This window comes from Mus caroli, chromosome 10 (assembly GCF_900094665.2).
Source record: "Mus caroli chromosome 10, CAROLI_EIJ_v1.1, whole genome shotgun sequence".
NCBI lineage: Eukaryota > Metazoa > Chordata > Mammalia > Rodentia > Muridae > Mus > Mus caroli.
The window spans coordinates 22,494,014-22,508,845 of record NC_034579.1 but is presented as its reverse complement, the minus strand read 5'-3'; the positions used below and the strand labels follow the sequence as shown (position 1 = coordinate 22,508,845).

At 37.5% G+C, this 14,832-nt stretch overlaps 1 protein-coding gene across 1 annotated transcript in view; it reads left to right on the top strand.

The window, feature by feature from the left end:
* The first annotated feature begins 14,130 nt into the window (after window positions 1-14,130).
* The window catches only part of LOC110302916 (oogenesin-2-like), a 795-nt gene continuing 93 nt past the window's right edge, over window positions 14,131-14,832 (top strand). The window contains exon 1 of the mRNA XM_021173723.1: window positions 14,131-14,654. Coding sequence (XP_021029382.1) covers window positions 14,131-14,654 — 524 coding nt within the window. The remainder of the gene's footprint in view (window positions 14,655-14,832) is intronic.

The window sequence follows — 14,832 nt, the reverse complement described above, 5'->3', positions numbered from 1 at the left end:
GACCATTCAGGATAATGCTCTATCCCTTCCCACCAACCACACATGAAAACTGAGCTGCAGAAAAACTGAGATTGCAACATCAACACACCAGTATTAGTTGATCAGACTGATGTGGGATGTAGTGTGCCTCACCCTGTCTGTGCTGCCAATCAAACCTACAGTAGAAATCCTTCTGTATTGAATGCGTACAACCTTCAAGTCCCTGAGTAGCTGGAAGCACAGTCTTTTCCTGAAAGACCCTGTGACTCTCCTAGCCTTGACTTTCATTTTTTACTCTTTTGGAGTGATCTCTGCCTCTCTCTCTCTCTCTCTCTTTTTTTTTAAATAAAAATGTATCCCAGAATCTAGCCAGTTGATTCACTGCAATGTCCAAATCATTGATATATGGGTTGATACTGATAATTTATGGAAAACAAATCACTCTGTATTTTACCAAGGAGTGAACCACATGTTGGAAGATAACATGTCTGGTGATGGACTTTCACCAATCAGCATGAAGACTAAGGGAAGTCCTGAGTGGCGTGGGAGGAAATTTGACAATACCTACAGTCATGACTCAGAAAATGTGGCCTGGATTGAAATACTTGGGAGACAGCACAGTAAGCATTCAAGTGAGTTTTCCATTAATACTGCAAATCAATATGGCACATGACTCACAGAAGGTCAAATGAGTCACAACAGAATCTCTTTGAATATAAAAGACTACCTTGTTGATTTTCTCCACTCCAGGTTTCTGGTGCTGCTGCTGCCTTGGATGAATGTACTAAATGTCTCATTTTCAACACCACAGGATATGGTCAACTTTGAAAAGGTAACATGAGAAGTTGTCAATTTAAACACAGAATCCTGTGTCCTTCCTATTGTTCTCACCCCTTCCTCCACTTCCTCACCTAGGTAGATGGATTTCAGAGTCAATGGCATGGAGCATCACAGACAAGCACTTGCTCCACTAATGCATACGAGCAACTAACTCATTCTGCTGACCAGTACTACAAATGTTCAAACTCTAGAATACATACATTTGCTTTTTCACTTAAACATTAATGTCAACTGTGGCCTTTGCTGAGCATTTTTATGGTATTGATGTTGTTAGAACACAATGAGCTGAATTCTACAATGACCTCCTTTAATCCAAAACATAGCTATCTAAGGAAGAACTCCATGTTTGAACAGACTCCAGTTTAAATCTTACAAAAAAATGCACACAGTTTGGAAGTATAGCTACAATTAAGATTCAAGACCTAACTGCTGTTATTCATAGTCATGTGATCTTCAGAGCTCTGTAGAATCACAGACAAATTGAGGATTATTATTGTCACATCACTTAAAGGTTATAAAATCAACACGATATGAGTCACCAAACTAGAAATGACTCACCATCTCTATTGTGATGAATTTTTGTTCAGCAAATCTTCCCTCAACATAGAAGGAACTAATTTCTGATGAAGGTTTCATAAAATAAAACCATAACATGCTACTGTTGATAAGTGTACATATATTAATGTGTGAATATTTGCATAAATACTACAAATGTTAATATATGTGTGTATATTTGCATATGTAAGTATATATGCAAAATATAGTTAGACTCTTCATATCTACACTACTGTTAACAAAGACGGAGTAAAACATTGGAAATGCATGTGAATTCAATTCCTTCCCTTTTCTTTTGCAGGGTAAGCTGCATGCCTTCAATCTACCTTCTTGGTGGATTATCCCAATATTGTGCCATGCACATTATTTTGCCTTTTCTCCTGATGTTATTTCCACAGAAACCAAAGATATGAGTCCTCCATGTTTGACTTTTCTTCTCCTTGACTTTGCTCTAATGCCTTACCATCCATTCAACAAATGTCTCTGAGCTCTTGGTTTGCTGGCTGTGGGTCAGGCAAAGCAATAGCAGACACTCTGTGAACTAAGAGTATTTCCACTTTCTGGGACCCAGCTTAATGCAATGAGCCTGTGAAGGTGAAGAGGCAAAGATGAGAGAACTCTGGTATGGTAGGAAACAAAGAAAGAGAAGTCTTTTTTCCAAAAGTGGAGTTACAGATTGTGGCATTTTTAATCAGGTCTCAGGGTGGTCAAGAAATAGGTCAAGAACCCCAGGAGAGCATGAGATTAAAGGATGCTAATTCATATGGTTCTACTTCACATTCTTCTGCTAGCTTAGAAAATGGGACTAGAAAACAACCTGTATGTTCAAGAACAGGCAGACTCTAGAGGCATTTCCCCACCTTGCCCTGGACATTTCTATCAGCTAATATCAGCAATAGGTCCCCAGTCTTGAGTCAAATCATCACACTGGGAATAAGGTAAGAATCACCAGGGCTTCTCTAGCACAGGTTGTGCCTGGGCCTTGAACTGTGAGTGGTGTTTGAGCCCCAGATCTTCAAGCAGGACAGATTACCTGCTGAATGCTACCCTTACCACCTCATGTGTTGGTGTTCATGTCCTTAGTTTACCTATAACTATAATAGAGATAATTCCTATTTATTGGAAATCTTTATTTGTGTGAGCAACAATAAAGTACAAACATAATTCTTTGCCTAGTTCTTGGCCTATAGTAAGTGTTCAAAATTGCACTTAATGTAGTTTTGTATCCTTACACTAGCCCTTGAGTTCTAACCATCATCTCCATGGCTTCTTGTGCTGTCTCCTTACCTGACTCTCATGTTTCTTGTGCTACCAACCGATCCTCACATCATCCAGTGTCACATACCTGGTAGTCAGATGCCACCTTGGTTTAGTCTTCAGCTCAAATGACTTTGTTTGGTCTAAGTTTTCCCTGCTCTCCATTCTCTCCTTAAACTTGACATTTCTGTAGTATTCTGTGCCTGGTAGTAAAGCAGATAATTTAAGCATACCTACTACGCAGGTGTCTGAAATATGCTAGCAAAAGAGAAAAAGAAAGACACATAAGTATAAGGACAAGAGTGCAAATCCTCACATAAATGCCAGGTGAGTGTAGCAGCCTGTCTGTAGTCCCTGTCCTCAAAGTCAGAGACCCAAGATCCCTGAAGCAAGCAAGCTATCTAGATTATTCTAATGTGGGGAATTGAGGTTCAAGTAAAAGACCATGGCTCAGTATATAAGGTAGAAAGTGGTTGCGAACACAATGGAAATCAACTTCTTAACTAAAGACATGTGAACACACATACATACATGCACAGAGACTATACATGCATACACACACACACACACACATGTAAAATATCTATGGACTAAAATATTTTGATGGATGGATGGATGATGGATGGATTTCTTGTTACTGGAGACTGAACCCAGAGTCTAACTGATACTAGGCAAATATTCTCTCTACTGCTAAGCACCAACTCATATCCCTGGTGTATGGTGTTTCTGCAGCTGTAATATACTGATAACTTTCTGAGTAAAATGGGTGGTAAGACAGTAATGTCTGTCTTTTTAATGGAGCAACACTCACTACAGTGTTTGCTTTTGGTGGGAGAATGAACTCTCTAAAGTTGAGAGATGAAGACCAAGGGGAAGACAGCCACTTCTCTCTTTAGATGTCAATTTTTAACCTTTGTTCTTTAATCCCCTTCTTATCAAGGATTATTTTTTAATCAGTCTGCTACACTTAAGATCAAAATATAATTTAATCACTGTGTATTTAATAGCTGCATTGTCAAAAATTCAACACCCACTGAACTCAGTTATAACTAACTTCCGGCTGTTTACAATTTATCCCAAAACAAAAAGGCATCCAGCTAAAATAATTATTTCCTGTATTTGGCAGAAATATCTCCTTTACTTAAGAGAGATTATGTTTTTAAAATATATATTTTTGAATTTGATTCTTAAGTGTGAAACAACCATCATTATTACTCAGACCTCTTGATCGGAATCAGAACCCCTTTTCTTTATTCTGGAGTTCGGTTTACGGCACATGATCATTGACCTCTGCATGAGGCCTGTTATCATCTAAGCCTTTCCTCGTCAGCTCACACTTTACTTCATTCTTCTCTTGTTCCTGGCTTGCTTTCTTTTGGTATACATGTGTGTGCATGGTGTTCGTATGTGTATATGTGCAGATTTGCAGCACGAGCCTCTGTGTGCAGGTATGTGTGTGTGGAAAACAGAGATTGATGTTGCCTGTCTACCTCAATCATTATTCTCTCTGAGTATTAAGCAGGGTCTTTTACCTGAACCTAGAGCTCAAGATTCTGTTGTAGCTTGTTTAAGGAAGTCCTGAGCTCTCATTTCTGCCCTGGTGGTCTATAGGCAGACACCATGGGCGCCATACATGCTGCCTTCTACAATCATTTCTAAATTGTTTCTTTCTTGCTCCTTGCTTTTTTTTTTTTTTTTTTTTTTTTTGTTTTTCAAGGGTTTCTCTATGTAGCCCTGGCTGTCCTGGAACTCACCCTGTAGACCTGGCTGACCTCAAACTCAGAAATCTGCCTGCCTCTGTCTCCTAAGTGCTGGGATTAAAGCATGCACCACCACTGCCCAGCTGCTCCCAGCTATTCTAATATAGTTCAGTGTATAAGATCCAAAATTTGGAAAAACATTATGATTTATATGAAAATAGGATGTCATTATTTGTGAGAACCATTCCAATCTTTATGCCCAAAATCTAATGAGAATTTATAGTAATTTTTAAATAAAATATTAAAAATTAAAACATGACTTCCAGGAAAAACCGAATAACTCTTTAGAATCACATAGACCAGTGGTTCTTGCCCTTTGTAGTGCTGTGGGCCTTTAATATAGTTCCTCATGTTGTGGTGACCCCCAACCGTAAAACTATTTTTCATTACATCACAACTGTAAATGTGCTAGTGTTGTGAATTATAATGTAAATATCTGTGTTTTCTGGTGTTCTTAAATGACCCCTGTCGAAATGGTTATTCAATTCCCAAAGGGGTCATAACCCACAGGTTGAGAACCACTTACCTAAACCAATGTGATGGAATAAAATAGTTTAGTATCTATGTGATGGAATAAAATAGTTTAGTATCTATGTGTCTATGGTCTGCTCCACAATGAGTGTGAAAAACAAAACAAAACAAAACTCACATCCAAGGGAGATTTTGGAATTATTTGCTAAAACCTGGAATGTTCATTTTATCATTCTCTGCGCTCTCTGAACAACGGGAAACGACTTCTGAATCCTCTCCCTCATTTGTCATTGTCAGGCATTAAATATAAATCAAATTTGCAAGGTTTTTTAAAAAAATGTATGCTGGAGCAGAATAATGTCATTGTCAACACTTTTAAACATTTTATGACTTTGGAATCTTAAAAAAAAAAAAAGCACATTGCCAAACTAATTAAAATTGCTCATGAATATTAATGACTGAGCTGAAAACAACTGCCACTAGGTGGCAAACAATCTACACATTGACTTATATAAAAGAGAACACTGTAAATATGTTATATTATGTACATATTAACCTATAGAGTACAATCTATAGAGTCTGGTTAACCCTGGGTGTTCTGCCTATTAGTAATGACATTACTCTATAAGTCTAATAGTTTAAATGTGACAAATGACCTCTTTGAGGAGTCAAGTTATCTTTTGTCTTACATGAAGTCTTTTATTTTTTTAATATTACAAAAATAAGGATAGTTGGTATGTGACTTTAGAATCTACCATTTATCAGAATGAATATCTGGTTTATGGACATTTGTAATTCAATTCAGATGAGCTATCAAAGAAAGGCATCTGTGTGGTTGAAGGCACAGCAATGATGAAACGCAGCTCCTAGTAGAACCTGAACTTCAGACTCTAGAGTTGCATGGCTGTCTTCACAGAGTCGGTATGGTCCCTAGTGTTAGATCATATTGGATCTAGGAATTGGAAGCCCTGCTGGGATTTTTTTTTTTTCTGTTTGATTCAAACCTCCAAGGAGTGGGAAATACACTGTCACACTGAAGTTAGTAGAATGTGGTTCTAAACTGTCGGGCTTGCGTGGCAGCAGAATTATGTCCACAGTGTGAAAACATGGTTGGTTATGTTACTGTGCCCAAATGGCAATTTCTTCTTGAAAGATCTCTGTCCTTATCTTCGTGATCTTGGTGTTGGTCACATGTGTGCCTGCCAAGTGGCACACAAGTGAATATGATGAGCCTAAGAACCAATAGGACTGTTGTGAGTTCCCATAGCCTTTCATGTTCTTCCCCTCTGTGAGCAGCAAGAGCTTACCAATCCTTCAATGTGAAGTCTGAAATAAGATCTCCAGAGAAGAGACAGAGAAAGTGATGCACAGCCAACAAAATAGATTTTCTAGGGTAGGTCCCTGGGACCTCAAGGTCTCTTGTTTTCTGATATTAACATAATCAAATAAGATCTGAATGCTAAAGAAAACTCTGTTTTGGGAATGTATTGATTCTTCTTTTTATGGTATCTTTTGCCTGATTCTCCACTATCTAGTGAAGAAAAAAGTACCCATTTTATATGAATAGTATCATTGAATGAATTATTGCACAAAAATATGGGCTAACAAACAACCTCATAAAAATTAGTTACATTTATTAAAATAATCTAAGCAAATCTAGGCAGGGTGTGAGGCGTGTAAACATCCCAAGCACTTGAGAGGTTGAGGTAAGCAGGTCCCTTGAGATCAGGGCTTCAGGGTCAGCCTAGGAGAGCAGTACAAGCATTGTCTTGGTAAAAAGTTAAACATTTCTAAATAAGAATTAAGATTTTCAAGGTGGAGCTATGCTGACAGTACAGCTTGCCTACAGAGTGAAAAGCACCATTTCCCAAGATCATAAGCAAGGAGCTTGCTAAGAGAACATGGTTCATTTGGTTGAAAAGCCTTTAAAGACTTGTGGGATTTATCTGTAGACTTCTGAGAACAATAGATGTATTTTTATTTTTTTTAATGATTTTGCACTTCTGACTTCAGGTGGAAAAATAAATTTGTAATAGTCTGTCCAGGGTATTGTGACTTGAAAATTTTCATATCCTGAGAAGGTTTTTTTTTTTTTTTTGCATGTATACTCCATGTTTAAAATATTTACTAGAAAATACATGTCCTCCACTCATTAATATACTGTAGACTAATTTAACAGATGCATTTCAGGAAAATTCCTCCTAGTTTAATAAGCAAGGTAAAAGTTTTATTTTATTATTATTATTTTTTTTTTTTTTAGTATTTAGTGCATATCCTCTACTTCATGTTGTTTAAAATTATCCTGCAAATATTTTCAGTCACTTCGGTGGACTATTAGAAGATAAACAATAAAATAAAACAAAAGACACCTTTAAAAATAATTAGTAAAGAAATGGATTTATTGAATGACTGCTTGACCCTATGTGTGTTTTGTTCATATTTTTATTTAATTGTAGGATATCTTTTAAAATCCTGGCATCTATTTATGCAGATATAGTTAGAAAGCATTCTAACTCAGTGCTTCTTAAATATCATGGCCATGACCTACTTTTAAATGAGTTCCAGGACGATCAGAACTACATCGCGAAATCCTGTCTCAGTAAAACCAAGACAAACAGCACACACACAACAACAACACACACACACAACAACGCACACACACACACAACAACAACACACACACACAACAACAACAACACACACACACAGCAAGAGAGAGAGAGCTCAGTAAAACCAAACAAACAGCACACACAACAACACACAGAAAGAGAGAGAGAGAGAGAGAGAGAGAGAGAGAGGAAAAAGAAAGAGAGAAAGTTATTGGATCAGTAGGGCAGAAAACCCCTACTTAACTCATATCATTGGAATAAATGAAACATTCAATATACCAAAATTATACACATTGCTCCATGAAAATATACATTTAAACAAAGGCAACAAATATAGAAAGTAACTGTTTTGCTTTAAGTTCTTCTTTTTTAATTATTTCATAATTTCTTACAACTAAGCAAAGAGATGAGTGCAAAACAACTTCCCAGTGTAAACAATGCATTACTACTTTAAACTAGGCACAGTTTGTAAAGAGACAAATAAGCCTGCTTCTCACTGGTTAACCTTCTTAATGTCTTGTTTTAACATCAACCTGTAAATGAGGAACAGGTATGGGCTTGGTAGATGCAATGGCAGAAACGATCCTAAAACAGAATCACAGGATGTGCAAAATCAAGCAAACGATGCTATCCGTTTAGAATTTAATTTTTATCAGAGGCCAAATTTAATAATTTAGTCTGAAGGGCTTTAGTTAAGTTTAAATGGTGTTTTAAATTAATATTTAGATTATTACACACAGCAATGTGTCTCATTGCATTACTTTAATATATATATACATTATTATACTTTGTTCTCATTCATTAAGGAAGGAAATGAAATCTAGGCTTAACGATTTTGCACTCCAGCTGGCAGGTTAGGATACAGTGCTATATAACAAGGTCTGCTGTGCATAGTTAATGAAGCATCTTCAATTCCATGTCATCTGGGCCTTTGTAGAGCTCATTGCACGACTTTAAGAACACCCAAACTGTTCTCAGCTCTCCTAAGACCATTCATCTGTTTATGTATCAGTTTGGCAAGTTCCTCAATCATATTACTCCATTTCTGATTTTGTTTTAGTTAGGAATGATAAGCAAAATGTCCTCCAGAGTCTCATGTGTTTAGATACTTGATCCCCAGATAGTTGTGTTGTCCTGGTAGACTTTGGAACCTTTCAGGCAAGGGGTGTGGCTTGTAGTTAGGTCATAAGGGTCAGGCCCTGAGATATCTATATAGCTTGGCCCTACTTCCTGTCCAAGCTCTTTGCTTGCTGATCCACCAAGATGTGAACAAGCCATGCTGCAAGCTCTGGCCACTATGGACTGAACTACTCAAGCTGTCTTCCTTGGGTGGATGGGACCCTCTAATCTGTGATCTGAAATAATCTGCCTTTATATCACTTATACAGTATTTACAGACCAACCACAAAGTACTGATGAAGATGAAGTGATATCAGTTTTGACAAGTATGACAGTAAGCAATGGGGACACATTATAGGTTGTTAATGGGTAAACCAGTCACCTGAGTTACAGATTACATTTATTCTACTGTGCAGCAGCAGCAGCAGGGGGCAGCTGGCTAGTGAAAGCTGGAAGCAAGCTCTGAAATGGTAATTCATTATATACTTTTTTTTTCTGTTATATCTTTTGGGTAACGTGTTACTACATCAAATAAATATTGTGGTCTGTTCTTCAAATCTAGTGGTTTTTAGAATCCCCCAATTCTGAACTCTGTACAATTGCTATATTGTATTGTATGCCATTTGATGATAGAAACAGCCTTAAGGGGTTCTGAGAGTCCACACATATCCACAGTAGATTGACTGGCCCATCCCCATCCAGCAATTTGTTACTTGTGTAAAAAACCGGATTGTCCCCCGTAAACCTCAAAGATTTTGCTCACTTTGTTTTTCTATTATTAGCCATAAATTAAAAAAAAATACAGTGGGGGCTAGAGAGAGGGTTCTGTGGTTAAAACACTTGTTGCTCTTGCAGACGACCTAGGTTTAGTTATAAGTACCCACAGATGGTTCACAGCCATCTATAACTTCAGATGTAGCTTCATTTGTAACTCTTTTGACATTCACAGGCATTGCATGCACATGTACACATGCAGACAAAACATTCATAGATATAAAATTAAATAAATCACAAAAAGCAAGAGTCTCCATTATACATATATGTGTATGTGTGTAGAAAGAGAGGGAAACATTGACATTTAAAAAACAATATTTTTCTCAAATCTAACAACACAAATATAATATGTTTCTTATACATTAATGCAAGAGCTTATACAGATATGCAAATATACATTCATATAAAACATTGTATGTAATTGTGAGAAATTTAGAATTTTTTGGTTTTTCCCAACACATATTTCTAATCTACTCCTTTGTGATAACATGTGTGTGTGTATTTCATTTTGTATTCAAAAGCCTTTTATTAACTAATACTACTTTTTCCATATAACTTAAAATTACCAATTTTTGTGAACCTATGCTTGTAAATGTTTAAAAGCCTCCACCTATATTCTTATTAAAATTATTATTAGTATACAGGTGATCATATCAATATAGGAGCTTTGGTAACTATCATTAAACATAAAGCTTTTCATGGAAATGCATCTTTTAAGGAAATAATTGGGCTTGTGTATCAATATTTATTGCTGGAATTCAAATGTTATGGTAAAAAACAAAGCTCAAATGCAGAGATAAAACTGACAACATTTACTGTGGGCCTCTTATTCAAGTCCTTAACTTTATAACAAAATAAAAAAGGGATCTATCATCAAAGTTAGTTTTAAACAATCTATTGGTTAAGAACTCTTTTAGATTAAAAAAAAAAAAAAGCAAAAAAAAAAAATGCAAAAAGGACATGAACTTGATGTGAAAGGGGGGTCCTGGAAAGAGTTGAAGCAGGGGGAGGGGCATGGTCAAATTACAGCAAAAATACATAAAATCTATTTTTTAATAATAAATATTTTCTTGAATGGAGAGCATTGCTGTATAGTTCAGGCTGGCTTCAGAGTCTCATAGAGCCTCTTACTTTAGCATCCTGAGTACCAAGATTAAGGTATGTGACACCATACTTGGTTAGATCCCCATTAATTAATTAACTTAAAATTAGCTTACAAAGTAAGATTCTTTAAGGCATTTTCATAATACCTCACTATAAGTGTCCCTCCCCAGGCTATATCCCACTATCCCCCCAGTTTCCCTAATCCATCCTCTCACACCAGGGTTCTCCCTTCCACTTTAATATTCCATGTACTCCAATGCCTTCCCAATCTCCTTCCTTAAAAACCTCCCATCTCCAACTTGTAGTCCCCTTTCTAATTCCCTGTTCTCTATCTCTCAATCTTTCCTTGTCCTTTACTCCCACATAGACATATTTGACTAGGATTTGCGTATGACAGAGAACATACTTGCAATGATGCTTTCCAGTTCCATTCATTTTCATGCAATTCCTTTCTGGATGAATAAAATTCCTCAGTGTAAATAAATGTATCACATGTTCACTGCCCATTCATCTATTGATGAACATCTAGGCTGATTCCATTTCTTTGCTATTCTAGAGAAAGCAGTAAGTGTGGATGTGCAGTCATCTTTGTAATAGAATGTGTGCTCTTCTGGGTATGTACCAAGGAGCAGTACAGCTGGGTCATATGGCAGGTCTATGTTTTTGACATTTAGACTCCCATCACCAGTAGATAAGGGTTTCTTTTTCCTCAGATCATCACCATCATGTGTTATTTGTTTTCTTTTTGATAAACATTTTGCATGGGGTGAAAAGAAATCTCAGAATACATATATATATTTTTTTTTTTCAATTCTCATGGTGTAGGCCTGGAACTCACTGTGTAGTCGTGGTTGACCTAGACTCACAGAGATCTGTCTGCTTCTGCCTCATAAGTACTGGGATTAAAGGTATGCTCCACTGTGCCTGGCTTTAGAGTGGTTTGATGTTACATTTCTCTGATGGTAAGGGACATCAAGCATGCTTTAAATAAAACGGAAGTTTTTTAAAATGGAAAACTCTCAATTAAGACCTGTAGAAGAATTTTAATACTGTGACATGGCTGCTCTGGCAAGAAATCACATCCAAAGACTTCCTTCTATGTGATCCAGCCAGAATGCATACATGCCCTTGATTATAGGATGATCTGGCTAGAATACAGTCAAGCCCTTAGTACACACCTTTACTCTATAACAGTGAAGGTAAGGTTAGTTTGTAGAAGGAAGAAGCCATGCTTGCAAATAGCAGCTAATTGTGGGGCAGACAAAGAGGTGAATAGAAAAAGATTTGGCAGATTGAGTCAAAGATGAGATATGGCCTACTTTCATGAGAACAGAACAGGAAGAGAAAGGTTGCTTAAAAGAGGAGAAAGAGGGGAGGTTTTATCAGGACAATTTTACAGAGACGGGTTGCAGAAAGAACAAGCTAGACACAGGTAAAAGCAGAATGAGTCAGAAAATGAGGAGCCAGAAGATTAGAACAGATTGCCAGAGTTAGTATGGGGCCAGGCAGAGCAATTCAGTCATAAACTGAGAGAAGCCAGATTGAATCAGTCAACTTGGAAGATTACATTGTATGGAGGGTAGAAGTTTCCTGACGTAGGCCTAGGGATAGAATGAAAAAATGTTCTGGGCTCAGTTCAAGTTGTGTATTCACACAGCTTGGGTACAGCTCTAATTTCATCACTTCTTCTGAGGAAATCAAACAACATTTACAAAGAAGGGTTTGTTAACTGGGCATTGAGCTATCCACTTCCTTGATGATGTCACAGATGCCACATTTCAAATATTTCCTCCTTTGTATTGGTGGATGAGAAGATTTGTCTTACTTTTGTGAACGAGGAGAATATGATGTGCTAAATTCAACTTGCTATTTCCTTTTCTGAAGTGTGAGAGGAAATGCTACAGAAAGAGAAGAAGAAGCAGAAAACAAAAGACCTGTGTTTTCAAAGTATACAACAATGAAAGTGGAAACTGGAAATTGGTTTTGTTTTCCTTTCCCAAGGATCTCAGTTGTTTATTTTTTCTTTTATTGCATATAGATTTATTTCTCATGTAGTATATCCTGATTATGACTCTACATCTTTTGGTTCCTCTTTACTTCTCCTCCCATTTGGATCAGCCCCCTTTCTGCCTTTCATTAGAAATAAACAGGTTTCTAAGGGAATATAATATAATATGATATAATATAGTATATAATGAATATTATATAATTCAATGTAATACAATATAATATAATAATATAATATAAAAGATATAACAGAACTAACACATTAGAATAGGCCAAAACAACCCAGCAGAAGGAAAAGAGTCCCCCCAAAAGGCATAAGAAACAGATACATATACAGAGACCCACTTGTTTGCACACTCAGGAATCTCATAAAAACACTGAACTGGAAGCCATACATATACAAAGGACCTGAAGAGTAGAAGAGATGAGAACACATACACACCATACTCACACATACACACACACACACACACACACACACACACACACACACACACACACAGAGAGAGAGAGAGAGAGAGAGAGAGAGAGAGTAAAACAAAACAAAACAAAAGGCCTGAGATGACAAGAAACCTCTAAAAGTGCTACTGAGTTCATTCCTGTTGGCCATCTACTGTTAGTCAAGCAGCCTAACATTAAGAATAGTTTTTTCCCCCAATGGGACTCCTTTGGAGGAAACTAAAATTTCATTTGCAAGTAGTTAACAATTGGAGACAGCTTCTGGATTAGGGATGGGGCACATATCTACCTTGTTTTCAGCTCTAGGACCCCATATGGGTCAGATCCCTGAAGGCCCTGCTCTGTGAATTCATATGTCTTTGATCCTGTTGATGTGGAAAGAATTGTTTCCTTGATGTCCTTCATCCCCTCTAGCTCTTAGAATCTTTCCTCCTTCTCTTCCGTAGGGTTCCCTGAGCCCTAAGGGGAAGGATTTGATGGGAACAACCCATTTAGGGCTAAGTATTTCATGGTCTCTCACTCTCTGCATATTGCCTAGATGTGAGTTGCTGAATTTGTTCCCATGTTCCTCAGGAGGAAACTTCTCTGATGATGGCTGAGCAAGGCACTGATCTATGAGTAAAACAGAACATCATTAGAAGTCATTCTTTTAGTAGAACAGTAGTGTTTGGTTTCATCTTCCCCCTCCCCTTCGCCTCCCCACCCCCCCCCACACACACACTCAGGATATCTAGTCTCAGGTTCTTAGTCACCCAAGCAGTGTTAGGTATGGTTTCCATTTCGTAGAGTGGGACTTTAACTCAAATCAGACATTGGTTGGTCACTCCTACAACCTTTTTGCCACTGTTGCACTAGCATATCTTGTAAGCAGGACATCATTGTAGATCGTAGAGTTTGAAGCCAGATTGGTGTTTATGTTTCTCCATTCTGTAGCGTGCAGAGTATCTTCCTGTACTAAAGACGGCTAGCATACAGGATGAAGGCTCTATGTGGGCACCAGCTCAACTTTTCCATGTTAATTTGTTGTATAGGTGTTGTCTTCAGCAAAGGGCCTTACCACCAGTTTGTGTATATGGATTATATGTCTATAAAGTTGTTTATCTAGTAGGAATCTTGAAATTACCTCTTCACCCTACTGATCTAGGAGACCTGTCACCAGTGTCTGTGTCTGGATCCTTCTACCCAAATCTCTCAGGATGAACTTCCAGGCTCTTCCCACACTCCAGCACCTGAAAATTCAGTTGCTGCTGAATCATGAAGACTTGGCTGTCTCTGCTCTGAAGGACCTCCCCTCAGTGTTTTTCCTACCACTGTTCAAGGAGGCCTTCACTAAGAGACGACGTAAACTTGTGAAGCACCTGGTAGTAACTTGGCCCTACCACAACCTCTACATTGGCCCTCTGAAACACAGCTTCAATTTGTATAACTTCAAGGGTGTTTACTATGGATTAGATTGGCTGAGTAATCAGAAGGTTTGGCCTAGGAGGTGTAGATTGAAAGAGGTCTATTTGCTGGATGCCAGACATGAGTTCCTGGTAATAATGAATCCAGGACAGGATCATCTCTGCACACCACCGCCCCAACAAGAGGAGGAAGATCCCACAACAGTGCTGAGGAAACCAATAACTGTTTATGCTGACTCTGCCTTCATGGCAGATAGTCTCAAACCCTACCGTGATGTCTTGGAGGAGAGTTTCAGTGAGAGATTGACTATAATGAGCTTGAATTTTTTTTTTGATTTTTAATATTTTTTTAAGATATAAATGCTCAATTAACAGTATTTATTAATATATTTCTTTTTTTCCTTTTTTTTGATTTTTAATATTTTTATTACATATTTTCCTCAATTACATTTCCAATGCTATCCCAAAAGTCCCCCATAGCGCCCCCCACTTCCC